Raw genomic sequence first — 17708 nt, 5'->3', positions numbered from 1 at the left:
TTTTGAATTTGCTGTTGGCAATATCATCAGTTGATCCCACTGTATAGAATTTAAATACTGTCTCAGTCCATTGTAGTCGCCTTTACGAAAGCAATACCCCTTCCCTTTACCCCTAATGGTAGTTACCTCTTTGAGTAACTCCCACTTCAGCACACTGTGATCACTGCCACCAAGTGGTTCATTTATCTGCAGATTCTTAATGCATGAAGAATCACTACTGATAATCAAATCAAGAGTATTACTCCCTCTAGTTGCCTCCCGAACATGCTGATGTAGAAAACAATCATCCAATAAATCCACAAAAGCCTTGCTACTGTGTGAGTGACCAGCCCCCAAATTCCAGTCAATATCTGGGAAATTAAAATCCCCCATTATAAGACTATTTCCCTGTACAATATCTTATTATACTCATCAGAGTCATTAGGCCTATAGCACACTCCTACTCTCAATTTTGATCTCCCAATGCTTATGTCACACCAAACTGACTCGACACTGCACTGTCCAGCGATGTCGACTGGCTTCACTTCCTTGGATTTTATGTGTTTTTTAACTAATAGCATAACCCCTCCTCCCTTCCTATCCTGTCTATCCTTTCTGTAGACATTGTACTCCCCAAATTCCAGTTCTGCATTTCTTATATCTGTGTGACACCACGTCTCTGAAATCCCCACAATATCTGCCTTTGATGTTTTGAGCAATACCTCAAATTCATCAAATTTATTTACTAAACTCCTAGCATTGGTGTACACACAAGTATACATGCACCTGTTCTTTTTCTTAGCTACCCTAACACAACCCATGTGTTTACTTGTACCCCAATGATTCCCAGCAGTCTCTGAAATATCCTGCATCTTATTTTCCAGGCTGCGGCTCATTCCAATAGAAGCAGTGCAAGAATCACTTTCACCTCTGCCAGTGGCTACTGTTAATCTATTAGTCCTTGTATCCCCCCAATCTAGCAGTTTTCCGACCCACCTAACATTGCCTCGATAGCATCAGCAAACATTCTTGCACCCTTTCTATTTAAGTGTATCCCATCCCTGTAGAAGCAGTCTCTCCTGTTAACAAGTAAGTATGTAGAACACTTCCGTATGATACCCACCAGAAATTAAAACTGAAAAAATCGACAACTTACCGGTACATCAAAGTAAAATATAAATAATTAAAAAACCAATTTAACACAATTCAAATCAATTTAAAACAATTAAAAATCAAATTAACGCAATTAAAAGAATCTAACTAAAATATTCACAACGATTTTCCTTCCTGAAGCTGAGAACGCTTTTCGACTGCTTTTCCGATCACAACATACTGTCGAAAAGCGTTGTCAGCTTCAGGAAGGAAAATCGTTTTGAATATTTTCGTTAGATTCTTTTAATTGATTTGAATTGTGTTAAATTGCTTTTTTTAATTATTTATATTTTACTCTAATGTACCAGTAAGTTGTTGATTTTTTCGTTTTAATTTCTGGAGGGTATCATACGGAAGTGTTCTACGTTCTATTTTGAGGTAAACTCCTCTTATTATTTTACAAATATATATATATATATATAATCCTACTCAGTACACTGATCAAATACAAATGTATTTGATCAGTGTATTGAGTAGGGTTACTGACCTGTCAAGTGTAATTACAGTGGAGTAAATTGAGAATGCAATGCAAGGTAAAAGCAGATTACCTGAAATTAAATTACATTAAGATTAACTTAAAATAACATAAAAATAATAAAAATGGTACCAATGCTGTAGGTCCTAGGACTTTAACTACAGAGACCTTGCCTGTTGCTGTGGCTCCTACGGTTTTGGCTGCCAACCCTATGTAGATGTAGCTAAATTCCTAGGACTTACAGCATTTTTATTATTTTTCAGTTAATCTTAATTTCATTTAATTTCAGGTAATCTGCTTTTACCTTGCAAGCATTTCCAATTTACTCCATTGTAATTACACTTGACAGGTTTAATTACAATGGTAGCCGAGCATTCTAATATCTTGCCAAAGCTATTGGCCGGAACTTTTGCCCATCTCTTCTCCCACCTCTGTAAAAACCAGATGGTTCTGTTGTAACTTTGGCCAAGGATAAATCTGACCTGCAAGCATCACATTTTTCTTCCAACTCGTGTATTAATTATCTTGTATTTTTTACAAATGGGCCTATTGTACTGGGATCCATGGTGAAATGAAATAATGATAACATATAAATCCAGTAAAATATCTTTAATTATAATTTTATTTTTTATAATTAAAGATATTTTACTGGATTTATACGTAATCATTATTTCATTTAACCTCCCATAATGATACTATGGCACCAGGTAGTGTCAAATGCCTTTTTAAGATCTAAGTTGACCACAACTAGATGTTGTTTCATGACAAAGGCACTGCAGATATGAGATACAGCCTTGATAAGCACATCTTGGGTTGATCTGCTCTTCCGAAAGCCATACTGATGATCTGGCAGGAGATTCTTTCACTCCAGGATCCAAGTGAGCCTTGAATGTACCATCCTTTCAAAAGTTTTTTCTAAGCAGCTCGTGAGAGAGAAGAATCTTTGCCTGGTTTTGATATGATGATAATGAAAGAATGGTGCCAGGAAGAAGGATAGGCATTTTCAGAGAAGATCTGATTGTATAAAATCAGCAAGGTACACAAATCCTTCTCAAGTAAATGCTTCATCATGATGAAGCATTTACTTGAGAAGAATGCCTCTCAGAGCCTTATAAACCTCAATCAGTTCCACTCTAAAGTACTTGGTTGCCAAACTCCATAGCCCACATAATCGAAGTCTTTCTCCATACTGTTATCCTTTTTCTGATCTCACCATGTAAGTTGCCTGTCTTTGGACACCCTCAAGAAGCTGAATATATTTTTTTACATGAGGTGTCCCTACTTGATACAGTATTCCAAATCTGGTCTTGCAATTGCTTTATACAAAGGGATTATGACCTCCTTGTCTCTAAAGGATAATGTTCAATAAATCATCAACAGTATAGCAGGTGATTTCCTGGACACCTATATACACTGCTAGGGAACTTCGTATTCACCCACAACATAACTCTCAAATTAATTTTTTTCCTGTATTATTATTATTATTTTTTTTTTTTCAAACCCACCAAATGTATAAGTTATTTTTGTGTTGCTATTGCACAAGTGAAGCACTGGCAGGGCAAACCCTGTGATAGCCAAACTACATGCCTACAGGAAGACCTTACATTTTAAGGTCTTACACTTGTGGCATTAAAACGTGAGCCTCTAGAATTTTTCAGGATTAATACCTAAGTTTGCGGACGGTACAAAAATTAGCAAGGTGCATAATGGCAGAAATGAAAGTATGCTGCTGACACAAGATCTACAAAAGTTAGGTTTATGTGCTGAAAAATGGCAAGTGAAGTTTAATGTTGACAAATTCAAGGTACTGGATATGGGTGGCAACAATCCCAGAGTAATATACCAACTGTGTACACAGTGTATAGTGTTAATTGTAATATGGCTTCAGGGGGTTCCCCCAACTCCACGTCAAGCAATTTGATGAATACAAAACTCTGTAAAGGCCAGATTTATGTAGGTTAGTGTGTGAAGTGTTAATGTGTCATGTTGGTTGTGTTTTTCATCCAGCCTCTTAGCCTAGGGTCTTGTGTTTTCACACAGAAATTTCGGTCCGGGCAGTAGGGAATATGAAGCACTGGCAGGGCAAACCCTGTGGTAGCCAAACTACAGACGGGAAGAACCCATTAAAAAAAAAAAAAAAAAAAAGAAGAAGAAAGAAAGAAAGAAAGAAAGAAATTGTGAAGGGGATAGGAAGTGGGAGGGGAAGAAAGTGGTAGAACAATAGGGGGACACTAGTGAAAGTGCCCACCCACTTAATTAAAAGGGAGGACAGAAGAGGACCCCCCCCCCCTCAGGTCAGAATGCCTATCCTGTTCTGGGGATTGTTTGTTTGTTTGTTATTTGGTTTTTAGGAGCATTAGCAACTAAGGCCATATTGCTCCGGGATATGTGGTGGTCATTCCCTGACCTTTCCGCATCCTCCGTATTTGGTGGTGACGGGCTCGAACCCCGGTCTAATCAAGAAGCGTGTGCTACGCACTGCTGCTCCTTCCCACCTGGCTACGGAGGCGCCTCCTGTTCTGGGGATGGGATGTAATAGTTGGCAGTGGGATGACCCACCAGGCAAAAGGGGAGAGGGAATGAAAAAACCCGAACCCAGGTAGTAGGACTGGAAGATCATAAGGAAAGGGATCCTATGCTGCAGTGCCTGTTTGCTGCTCAATCCCACACTTGTCAGGGGATAAGTCCTACTGACCAGTGTCTGCTTGGATAGGGGTTGGTGCTTCCTGGTCCGATCTACATGCCTACTGGTCAGGCGCCTCCGTAGCCAGGTGGGAAGGAGCAGCAGTGCGTAGCACACACTTCTTGATTAGACCGGGGTTCGAGCCCGTCACCACCAAATACGGAGGATGCGGAAAGGTCAGGGAATGACCACTGCACCGGAGCAATATGGCCATAGTTGCTAATGCTCCTAAAAACCAAAATAACAAAAAACAACCACCTCTGGTCAATCGGGGAGGGGGGGGGGACAGGTATTTTTTTTTCTACTCATGATCCCAATTAACTCTCTACTGCTCTCATTCTGTTTTATAGTTTTTTCTTACATTTTATATTATCTTTTTTTTTTTTTTTTATGTTAAATTTTATATATATACTGTAGGCCCTCGATTTAATGGACAAAAAATTTCTGTCCTAAAGGAAAAATTTAGAACCTATTTATTATCTGATAGCATCAGACAGATGTGCTGAAAATTTCTTCTAATGAAATAAAGGCTGTTTTACTGCTAGATAATGCACCTGCTCACCCTAATGCTGAGAAGGTAGTTAGCAGGGATGGGAGAATTAATGCGTTTTTCTGTCTCCTAACACTACTTCGCTGATACAGCTAATGGATTAGGGTGTAATCATATCATGTAAGACGTTGTATAAGAAGTTTGTGGAGGAGGTGACGGTTGTTTTGGAAGAAACAGAAGATGCAAAAGATACAAAAGGCACCAGGACACTGCTAAATTTAAATGCATACATCAGATCTGCTATCTTCAACTTAGCATATAAAGATTGCTACTTTGTCCATTGCCTGGAAGAAGTTGTTGTATGACGTAAAACTTGAAATGAACTTTGAGGGAGTTGAGGTGTCTAATTTTTGGGACACTCTTCTGAGGGTTGGCAACAAAAAAAAAAAAATGCAACTGAGAATAATGTGGAACAGTGGCTCAAAAATGATGGTGATCCAGGCTATCAATTTTTTTCTGAGGGAGAGATTGCAGAAAATGTTCTCCATGGAGAATAAGAGGACGATGATGATGTTGCACCTCATCCTAAATTGTCTCTTATAAGACAACATATAGATGACATCATACATCATATAAAATCATCATTAGACCCTGATGTGCTTCTTTATTATGAACATTTTAGAGAATTTCTGTGTATTTATTCAGCAAACTACATTCATTCCTTCACTCACTCCCATCTATCATAATACCCATTCACTCTCACTCTCTTACTGGGTCATTCTCTTTCACCAGAACTAGAATTCATTCCCTTCCCACAATCCCTATTTCACTCTATCATTTTCATTCAGTGCCCAGCATATTTGCACAATTATTTCACTCTTATGCATTCATTCATTTTACTCTCATGCATTTATTCTACATTGCATCGCCATCTACATCTACATTACATCTACATTACCAAAACAACCCCTAGGTATTTAAGCTCTGATACAATGTTTAGTTTTTCCATTAATTTTAATTTGAGGGGGGGGGGTCTCCTTAAGTTTTCTTTCAAAAGTATTGATTTAGTTTTTTCCAGTGATATCCTAAGCACGTGAATTTGTGCCCACCTGGATATACACCAACTGTGTACACTCAGGGTATTTAAGGTATTCTTCTTTTTTGAGGAAGTCTCCAGGGTTTTCCCTATGTACCGCAGTAGCGTCTGCAAAGCAAATTTGTCAAAGCTGGCAAGTGTGAATAAGTGTTGGTGTGTAAAGTTTATGTGTGTGTTATGTTGAATGTTGAGTGCCGGCGCCTGGCAGCCAGAGGGCAGTGAACACCTGGTCCGCTGACTCCCATCCCATGCCACGTGGAGGCATGCCAGGGACCACAAACAGGTAAGGACTCATAGTGGGATAACAAGAAAACTTGTTATCCCAATAAATAATGAAAATTGAAAAGGAAGGAACATAGTGTGAGAAGTAGGGGTAATGGTATGGATAGGAAAGAAAAGGAAAGCAAGGGGATGAAAGAAACAGGCACTCAGGGTATTGGAAAATGAAAAGGGCCAGTGGGGGGCAGGTCCACTAGCAACACTCCACCAGCATTTCAAAAACCAATGCCATCACCTTTCCAGCAGAAGGAAAAAACTTGGCCTTCTTTAGAGGGGAACAAGAGCTGTATTTACACTGATTACACTGCTCCTTTGTCTCTTTCTGCAAGTCATGGACCCACTCATCCATAGGCAAAAACCTTGAAAGGAAATCTGCTTGAAAATGATTCAAATGTTAATTTGATTTGACAACTCTTGTGCATTTTGAATCTGTAAACAACTTTGGGACCCACTGTGCCAAACCATTTTTCATAGCAAGAATCACTGTTTGTTCTGTAAGTATGCATGTGTGTTCAGATGAGTTTCGCATGACACTGGCAATGTACCAAGATATCACTCATCACCAGATCATGCACACTATGAACAACTTCTAGAGTAATCAATGTTGTAGGTCTCCCATAGTGTGAATCACCTTCCAGGCTCTCACTCCCTCCCTCATTTAAATCCTGCTTCTCACTTCTTAACCATGGAATAGGAAGGGGAATCCTCTCCAAATGTTGTAACTATATCCTCATAAATCCCCATAGTCCTCATGCAATGCTTTTGAACTTGTAGCTTCTTTTGATGTCCAGCTCCTCACCAGTAAACATTTTTGACAAAACTTTAACACTTCCATTTTTAATTTTAAAATTTAATGCTTGCCATTTTTTTTCTTCACTCATTGTTTACGGTATGATTAAGAAGAATATGTATATATGGGAACTGTATATAATTTTTACACAGAAAATTCATAAATCAAAATTGCACTACATGGTCACTGATAACCATAAACTGAAATATCACTAGGGAGACAAATAAGTTTTTTTGTATGTAGCTGAGTTTTTAGGAACACATGCTGAGAAAATTGCAGGGAAGCATCCCACTGGGATGGAAATTGATATGACTATTCCACCAAGAGGGTCATTCACTCTCATTGACAAGATTTGGTCAAATCTTGACCAAAAAACACAATCAACTGCCATTCCAATATCAGTACCTCCCCTAGTGTTACACCATTACCAAAACAAAGTAGGAAAGGGAGGGGAGTGTAAAAAAAAAAAAAAGAGAGGCAGACAAGGCATTAAATAAATATGCACATAACTTGAAATACACATTATAGCAGAATGAGCTGTATATTATTATGATTATTTAATTGATTACTTTCTATAAAGCATATTGTCTAGAATAGATGAAATTTACATATAAATATATCACAATAACTTGAACCCCACATTACAAAAAATTTGTTGGCTATTAATGAAAAACTTACATTGCTCAAGGTTTGCCAGTCATGTTGGCCTCCACATATTGAGCAAACATTGCATCTTGCAAAAGTTTATCCAATTTCTTGTAATATCGTTCTGAAATATAAAATAAATTTAATGAAGTTGGAAAAAGATATTTTGAGAATTTATAATAATGAAAATGAAATAAAAACATTCTAAGTGATATGTGTATTAAGTCCCTTTTATTTATTTATCAGATATTTAAACATAAAATTACTTTCAAAATGTTTTACAATTAAAACCTCCCAAATTTTTCTGTTCTTAAAAAAAAAAAAAAAAAAAAAAAAAAAAAAAAAAGCCATAATTTTCCGAATGCCAGTCTCTCTCTTCCCCCCCCCTCCAAAACGAATTCATTTCAATTTAATGCAATCTGCAATTCTTAATGCAATCATTCATTAAGAATTTGCAGATAAAGGAACCACTAGGTGACAGTGATCACAGTATATTGATGTGGGATTTACTTAAAGATGTAACTACCATCAAGGCTAAAGGTCTGCAGTGGTCTCAGAGAGTTTCTAAATTCTATACAGTGAGACCAATTGATGATGTTTAAAACAGCAAATTCTATATGGGAAGCTTCAAGGAATTAATATTGGAAGCAATTAAAGTTTAAATACCAAATAAGAAATGATGTTCAAGATTTAGACCTAAATGGATGTCAGATGAACTAATGCAGCTTGTGGCAGAAAAGAAAAATGTGTGGGATACATATAAATTATCACGTGACACAGAAGCCTATGGCAGATATACGCTAGTCTGTAATCAAGTCATAAAGGAGGTTAGGCAAGCGAAGGCTGATTACAAGAAATCCTTGGCAAAGAATTTGAAGAAAAACAGCAAAGGATTCTTTACTTATGTAAACTCTAGAAAGAAGGGAATGAATCAGATTAGTCCACTTTATGTTAGTAATTCAACTGTTGATGATTCTGCTCAGATAGCTGACAAACTGAATGAGTACTTTCATCTACATTAACACATGAGGAATTCTGTAAGGAAGGGGAGGACAAAAATTTACTAAACTCTAACAGGGAGCAAAATGTTTTTGTAATAACGGAGAGCAGTGGAGGAGAAATTGTTGAAGTTAAACATAAAAAAGGCACCTGGGCAGATGGACTCTATCCAGTTATATTGAAGGAGGCAGCGAGGGAAGTGAGAAAACCCTTAGCCATATTTATGAGAGCATCCTTAGATTCAGGGGAGGACCCCATGGACTGGAGATGTGCAAATGTATTCCCAATTCACAGAGGGGGTTCAAAGGGTAACACAAATAAATATTTATATAGAGTGAAACTTCCCTTTAACGGACAGGCATGGGGAACGAAAATGCGTCCGTTACAGAGAGGTGTCCGCTAACAAGAATTCTGAGGGAGAAAAAAAAAGAAAGAAAGAAAGAAAAATCGTTAAACGTTTAATGTAAAATTAAATTAAATTATATACAGATTTTGCACAATATTTTTTTAAACAATATACATACAATTGTGCTATGCATATTATGACTTTATCTTAAGCAAAATACATACAGTAATCACTTATTTTCTTCTGCACGTTCTTCTGGCTGATAATTTTGTTTTCAACATTTGTTTGGAGTGAAGAAACCATCGAAAGTCCTTCAGTATCTTCTTCAGTGGCGAAAAACATTTTTAAACGATTGATTTGTATGAGCGCTTCTTCTATTTTCATCGGTGGTTCGTCATTAATATGTTCTTCGACAGAATGACCTCCTTCCATTTCTTCATCCTCATGAGGAACTTCTTGAAAAATATCGATGATAATGTCGTTAATATCTAGAGCACCATCTTCTGTAGTGAGGTTCGAGTCTATATCTTTGTAGCCAGGGTCACTTGTAGCTGAAGTATCATACATTATCAATAGATGTTGAAGTTCTTGTTATTCTTGGTGCTCCACATTGCTGTTCACAACTTCAATTTTTGCGTTTGAGAAGCCAGACTTTACAAAACAGTTCACAACAGTTTGTTTTCTAATTGCGTTTACTGAAGAGGAAATCCATTGAATCGCATCTAGGATGCTGATTTTCTTTGCAAGGTCACTCGCACATGTTACATCGTTCATGTTTGCAATGAGATGTCTTAAAACACGTTTTCTGTAGTGAAGTTTAATATTTTTTATTATCCCTTGATCCAAGGGCTGACACTCTGCAGATGTGTTTTGTGGCAGAAAAACGATTTGAATGTTGGACAATTCAATGTGTGGGTGAGATGCAGCATTATCCATGAAAAGAATAATTTTTCTGTTTTGACGAATCATGTTTTGGTTAAAGTGACTTATCCATTCGCTCATGATATCTCGTGTTATCCACGCTTTTTTATTAGACTTCCAATCAACATTCAAAAGATTCAACTTTATGCCCTTGAAACAACGAGGATTTTGTGGTTTTCCTATAACAAGAGGTTGTTCAAAGTCTCCCAGCATATTTGTACACAATAGTACAGTCAAGCGTTCCTTAGAAATTTTTCCGCCCTGGCACTTTTCGTTTTTTAGACTCATTGTTTTTTCAGGAAGAGCTTTAAAAAACAACCCTGTTTCTTCACAGTTGTAAATATCCTTAGCTTCAAAATCACGACATAACTCTTCCAATTTGACGGTCCACTCTGTTACAACCCCAGTATCAACAGAAAACCACTTACGGTTTTCCAAGAAATTTTATGCCGAGTTTTGAACTTGTCTAACCATCCCACAGAAGCTTTGAACTCATTTACTCCCATAGATTTCGCAACCTCCAAAGCCTTTTCCCTAATAATAGGCCCATTTTGAATTTTGCAGCGAGATTGCGAACACTATTTTTTTCCGATCATACGCATTAATGAGTTCGACTTTATCTTTTAAAGTTAAATGTTTACGAGAAGACATTGTGCACTTCACACGACACTGAACAAAATTGAAAACTGAAACTCAAAAGACGAAAGGCCGACCAAATTCACCCCGCCCCCTACACACAAATTCATCAGAAGTTCTACACGTGCCTTAAAAATTCTTGAAAAACGGTTTACAACCATGACGTAAACCTTGATAAAATTCAGAGAATCGGAAATAGAAAATAGATTGAGGCAATATGTGGAAGAAAAGTTCCTAGAAAAAGGGCAGTGAGCTCTCCCGCAGTCCGTTATGGGGAGATCAAATTAAGTGCTAATCTAAACGAAAGAGTGCAGATTGCCTGTCCGCGTCTGTTACAGAGAATGTCCGCTAGACAGAAGCTGCAAACACGTTAAAACCAATGTAGGTGAGTTGGGGAATTTGAAAAAGTCCGTTGTAGAGAGATGTCCGTTAACGAGAGGTGTCCGTTAGAAGCAGTTTCACTGTATATATTGCCGACCGGGCTAGCTGGGTAGGTAAAGCGCCTTCCTGGCAACCCAAAGGTCGCGGGTTCAAATCCCGCCTCAGGCTTGGATCAAAGTACTGCAAAAACCTTGGGAGGTGCATTATGGCCACAGAAGCCGATGCGCCAATAACTACCAAAGGAAAAAAAATAATAATAAACAAATAAATATAGATCTGTTATAATTATAGCCTTTGTGCCGGGGAAAATAATGGAGTCACTGTTTAAAGAAGTGATGCAGAATCACCCAGACAAGACTGCAGTAATAATTCAGACCCAGCATGGGTTTGTGATGTGGAAGTCTTGTCTGACCAATTTGATTGGATATTAACGATGCAGTAATAAAGGAACTGGATGAAAAAAATAATTTTGATATCATATACTTGGATTTCAGGAAAGCTTCTGATACTGTTGCCCATGGAAGACTGCTTTACAAATTGGAGTAGTATGGCATTAAGGGCGAGTTGCTACAATGGATAAAGGGATGCTTGCGTGGGAGATGGCAGAGAGTGGTAATAAATGGACACTGATCTATGTGGACTAATGTTATTAGTGGAGTCATCCAGGGTTCGGTGATGGGCCCATTGTTGTTTTGTGTATTTATCAATGATATCGATGAAGGTACATCAAGTTAATGTCCAAGTTTCCAGATAATAATAAAAAGGTTGGCAGGGTTGTTAATGACATTAAGGACAGAGTGCTATTGCAACAGGATCTAAGAAAGTTAGGCAGGTGGGCTGAGAAGTGGCAACTAAAGTTTAACATTCACAAATGCAAAGTACTGAAAATGGGTAGCAGTAACCCAAGAGAAAGATACCAACTGTGTGGTACTACACTCAATGAAAAATACCTGTGGGTAATTGTGCAGTCAGATATGAGTTCTCTAAGCAGTGTAGATGGGCTGCCAGAGCAACTCATGGAGTTTTGTCAATGATATATAGGAATTTTGCTAGCAGATACAAGGAGGTGATTATCCTTTTGTATAAGGCAATGGTCAGGCCACACCTTGAGTACTGCGTACAGGTCTGGAGGCCTCATTTTAGGAAGGATGTAGAGTTGCTAGAATGAGTACAGAGAAGGGCAACAAGATTGGTGAGACGAATAAAGAGTGCTCTTACCAAGGGAAGCTTATGTTCTGCAAGTTGCAGCATCTGGAGACTAGGCACCTGCAAAGTGTTCTGATTGAAGTGTATAAGGCCTTGAATGGTTTAAACTGGCTCAGCGCTGATGGTATACTGCCACTTGCTCAGATTAAGAACCTGAGGGGGCATAGATTCAAATTGAGGACAGACATTTGTAGAATAGATGTGCAGAAGTTTGCCTTTAGCCAGCGGGTAATTGATTCCCGGAATGGACTTCCATCTGTTGTTGTGGAAGTTGATAGCTTAAATAAATTTAAGGCTGAGCTAGAGAAACATTTGGAGTGGCCAGATGGGTGAAATGGGGTTGGCTTTTTTTTTTTTTTTTTCTTGAATTATTATTATTATTTATTTATTATTATTTTTTTTTGGCTGATGCTATATAAGATTGTTTTCTTGCATCATATGCCTCAACTAAAGCTAATATATGATTATAGTTAAGTTAGAATTAAATATCTAATATACTATTTTTTAAAAATCAGTTGGCAACTTGCCACTTATGAATTCTGGAGCCAGAACACTTTCAAATACTCCAAGGAAATATGATTTGTTCTTAGGAACTCACTACTAAAAGTCAGTTACCACCCAATTAAGTACACTTTACGAAACTTAAATTCATACAGATTCTGCTATGAATGTATTAATTATTATATCAAGTTCTAACATTCCATTTAATAGTATCAATACACAAATCACCTTGCCCGTACAAATTTAGCATTAGCAGGGCATATGATCCAAGAAAGCAAGCTTATATAGCATCAACCAAAAAAACACCCTTCCTATTTCACCCATCAATTCACTCCAAATCTGTCTAGTTCTGCCTTGAACTTATTAATAAACTCCACTAAAACAGATGGAATTTTGTTCCAACTATCAACCACCTGCTGACTAGAGGCAAATGTCCACACATCTATTCTACAATTGCCTTTCGTCAATTTGAACTTATGCCCACTCAGGTGAGTAATCTGAGCAAGAGGTGTGTGTTTGTGTTATGGGGGTTTAATGGTGCAAGAGCTGCCGGGTCTATGGTTTGCCTATTCATAGGAAAATTTAAAAAAATAAAAAATAAATAAAAAAATTCAGATGTAATCACTTCATTTGTTATTAGAGAGATCTTTTAGAATTTATGATAGATTCCTCTTTTTTTTTTCAAAATAGAGAAAAATTCATTGATGTTTGCATCATCACCAATAATATGTTTTAATGTCTTCGGTTCTCGAAGATTTGTTAGGGAAAGGAGGACGGATGTTCAGTCCTGTGATAGTGCAGGCAGTCAATTAGAATGTGTTTGACTGTTAAATGTGCTGAATAGTGTGGACATTGGGGAGGATCCTCTCCTGTAAGTAGGTGAAGGTGAGTCAGGTATGTATGTCCTATCCGTACTCATGCAAGCACTACTTCTCTTCGCACATTGTTTTGGTGCTAGAGTGCCAAAGCTGTGGATCCTGTTTCAACCGACAGAGTTTATTATTGGTTTGGGTGTGCCATAGCTCTCTCCACTGTGCAAGATATGCTATTTGTATTATATGAGTATAATCAGAGATTGGAACAGGAGCAAAGGTTAAATCATAAGTTGATGGATTTTTGGCAGCTCTGTCAGCAAGTTCATTCCCCTTTATCCCTGAACGCACTGGGATCCAGAAAAAGGTCACTGATTGATGACATTCCTTAATTTTTAATAAGAGGCTTCTGATTTGGTTTAACATAGGATGAACCTTATAAGAAAAGTTTTGGATTGCTGTAATTGAGCTCAGAGAGTCAGTGTATACTAGGGGTAGATATTCATGTTTTCTAAAGCTAATTTTATTGCACAAAGTTCTGGAGAGAAGCTTCTATACTCATGTGGAAGGGCAGCAGAAATGATTGTAGAGGGAAATACTGCTGCTCCAACATCTGAAAGTGATTTCGAGCCATCAGTATAAATTGGCAAAAAATTACCATTTTTCTGAATATGGCTTGCATGGAGTTGCTTCACGTTGAGCGTTAGTAGGTGATTCTTTCCCCACTTGTGAAGATATCGCAAGTTAATTGAGGTCGAGGTTCCAAGGTGGATGAGAGCATTTCATTACTTGTAGCTTGTTGACATTAGGAACGTTCCAACTCTGTGTTAATTCAATAAGGCTTATGCCTTAATGAATTAGGCATAAGCCTGCTGGTTTTATTTTACTGGGTTTGATTCTATATAGATTTTGAGTGGAGGATTAAAGATGTATGGCTCAACAGGATGTGGACAGCAACTTTATATTTCAGCTGCATACTTAAGTAGTAATATTTTTCTGCGGAGGTAAGGAGGGGGATCATAAGCTGGATCATGCACTATGCTGCGTAGGATCCAGCCAGTGTGGTGTACTCTTTTGAGCAGAATCATACAGTGGATCACCATAATCCAACCAGGGATCTGATCAATGCTCTATATAAAAGCAGCAAAGATGCACGGTCTGCTCCCCAAGACAGAACAGATAAAACTCTTAGTATGTTCAGCTTTTTGAAGCAGGAAGTATGTACAGATTTAATGTGCTCAAAGAAAATTAATTTTCTGTCAAGGATTAATCCCAATAATCTGATATTGTTAGTCATTGGAATGGTAAAGTTTGACATCTGAAGTTCAGGATCTGTGTGCATTTTTCGTTGATTACAAAAGTGGATTGCAACAATTTTCTACTGCGATAGACATTAGCCATTGCACTTTATTCAAGGATATCTGCAACTGCTGCTCAATGGATCTCATATTCTGAAAGTGGCAAGAAATGGAGAGATCTTCCACATAAAGATAGGTCTCAACAGTATTTGGAAGTTCTTTTGTGATGAAATAAATTTTAAGGACAAAGAGGGTTGCACTCAGTACAGACCCTTGTGGCACTCCATCTTCCTGTAAAAATGTAATAGAAAGAGAGTTGTAGTATCGAACTTGGAACAAATGATTCTGGAGGAAGTTCCTGATGAATATAGGCAGGTTGCCTCGTAGACCAAGAGCATGGAAGTCACTGAGAATGCCATGATGCCAGGTAGTGTCAAATGCCTTCTTTATGTCTATGGAAACCATAACAAGATGTTTATTTTTTAGAAAAGCATTGTGAATTGCAGACAGCCTTGATCATGACATCTAAGGAGGACCTGTTCTTACGAAAGCCATGCTGATTATTACTCATTAGGTGTTGTATTTCGATGATCCAAACAAGTAGATTATGGATAATTTTTTAAAGTAATTTACTGAGGCAACTGAAGAGGAAAACTGGTCGGTAACTGTACAGAGTGGCAGGATCTTTTCCAGGTTTCAAAGAGGAAAGAACTGTAGCATGATGCCAAAGTCAACTGTGGTTAGTACCTACCGAAAGTGGTCTGAGGAGGGAAACCCACAAACTGCTGGTGATAATATTAGCTGTGGTTGGGGATCAACAAAATAAATTCCATGCTTTATTTTTTTAACTTCTTTGCTTTTGTGCAGTCTTCCACCAATAATTAAGGTGCTGTCAGTTCTGTGGATTCAACAATGGAATTGCATTTACCTGCAAGTAGTAGGTGTGCGTGATATAATCTGTGGCTTCTTCTATCGACTGTGTTTGCATATACAGTCAGTCCTCGTATAGCACAATAGTTGTGTTCCTAGAAACCCTTGTGCAGTGCAAAATCGTGCAATATAAACAACAGGCCCTATGGGAAAAATAGGGTTAGGTGTCAACCACCCAAGATTGAACACACATTTGTAACCAAAACATTACCAAACACAATAAATAATCGTAATAAAACACGTAAGTATTTTATTACGACTATTACATAATACAATATTGCTAATGCTTTTGCTTCTATCGTAAGCAGACTTGTTTTTTGTTTGATTTTCTATCCAAACAGATGACAGCCATTCCATCTCTTCCAATTCTTTGTGTCTTAATCTAATGGATTTTAATTACACTTTGAGTTGTTCCCGCTATGAAAGTTGTTTTTATTTTCTCTTCATTCTTTCTAATTCTCGGCGTTGCCTCATTTAGGTCTGTAGCACGTGCAATATCACATGGTCTTTCATTTCGCTCAAAGTGTTTCACAATTTCATATTTTTTATTTTTTCTCTGTCGACAGAGGTGGACTGGCCATAAGCCTTTCCGGGGAAACCCCAGTGGGCCTGAGGCCAGTGTGATTTTGGCCATAAACGCTAGTATGAGGCCACTATAAATTTTCCCGGGTAAGAATTTTTGACCCAGTCCGCCTCTGTTTATCGATATTGCTTTTCTTTTTCTCTCTGAATCTGCAGTGTCTTCACCAGGATGCTTCTTTTTCACACCTTTTAAGTATTTTACTCATTTTTAGGGAATAAAGCACGATTACAAAATGAGGAGGCACACTCGACACATACACACATAAACAAAGCTGGTGCGTGTAGCAACTGAATAAACAACACCGTAAAGGCAGAGATACACTATTAACACCTCACATTTTACTAAAGCACATTTCTGGGGGTTACTACCATAAAACAATAAAAACAATTTCTAGTTGCGTTTCTGCTAGTGGAATCTGTTATAAACTGGTAGTAAACTCGATCTAATTGCATTTGCGATAATACCGATAGCTGGAATTGTGTTGGTTTTTACGTTATTATGGTGAAATGTGTTTCCCCTTCACTGATATAAAAAACAAATATATTTTCGGAATCTTCTCTTCATTCCTATCGGTGTTGCGTTCGGTTGGGGTGATTCTGCGTTCGACTGCCATTTCTTGTAAACACAAAGGCGAATCGTGCATAAGCGAATTCGGTTCGTGTTATATAAGATATCGTTCCCCTATTTATAAATCGTGCATGATTGGATTTGTGTAGTGTAAACACGTGTTATACGAGGACTGACTGTATTGCTCATCCAGGGTGACAACTGACTGAAATTTGACCCATTTGGCTTGAGAGAACTTCCATTTCCTGAAGGATTGGGCTAAACATGGTTGTGCAGTGAACATATCACAAATAATCGGAAAATGGCACTGCCCATGGGATCATCCATAACAGACCATTTTATGATTGAAAATAGAATCGGGGAACATATTGATAGATCAACTGCAGAAGTTTGTCCAGTTGGTAACTGTATGTGAGTGGGTGCACCAGCATTAAGAACAGTAAGGTTTTGCTTATTCAGAAAAGGTTTCAATTATTCGGCAATGCCTATCTAATTTAGTCAACCCTCATCAGGGGTGGTGGCCATTGAAATCCCCCAAGAGACACACAGACAGGGGAAGGTAACTGCATTAGCAGGTTTTCAAGATCTTGGTAAGAGAAGGTATGACCTGGTGGAAGATAGACTGATACTAGTGTTAACACAATCTGAATTATCAAACACACAGCAACAATTTAATTTCAGTTTGCAAAATAATTTGCTTGGTCGGGATCTTTAAGTTGACTAAGGCGGCCACACCCCTGTGGGCGGCATTTGAAGTATTAAATATTCTTGATAGATGGCATAGTTTATGTTGGTAGAAATTTTAGAAGTCAGATAGGTTTCCTGTAGACAGAAACCAACAGGAGGGTAGCAGTTAATTAAGACTTGAATATCATTAAGGTTGCTACAAAATCCTCTACAATTCCACTGTAGAATATAAGACATTACTGGTGTTTAGTA

The 17708-nt window shown here is 37.9% G+C and overlaps 1 protein-coding gene across 2 annotated transcripts in view; it reads right to left on the bottom strand.

Moving 5' to 3' along the window:
• LOC150075057 (transducin beta-like protein 3) overlaps positions 1–17708 on the bottom strand; it is a 472089-nt gene that overhangs the window by 34717 nt on the left and 419664 nt on the right. For both annotated transcript variants that reach the window (XM_090388931.1, XM_090388932.1), the window contains exon 21: positions 7623–7713. In XM_090388931.1, coding sequence (XP_090245057.1) covers positions 7628–7713 — 86 coding nt within the window. In that variant the 3' untranslated portion in view covers positions 7623–7627. The remainder of the gene's footprint in view (positions 1–7622; positions 7714–17708) is intronic.

The sequence above is a fragment of the Mastigoproctus giganteus genome, chromosome 14 (assembly GCF_048544385.1).
Source record: "Mastigoproctus giganteus isolate SK-2022 chromosome 14, ASM4854438v1, whole genome shotgun sequence".
Lineage (NCBI taxonomy): Eukaryota > Metazoa > Arthropoda > Arachnida > Uropygi > Thelyphonidae > Mastigoproctus > Mastigoproctus giganteus.
This window is presented reverse-complemented; position numbering and strand designations above follow the sequence as displayed.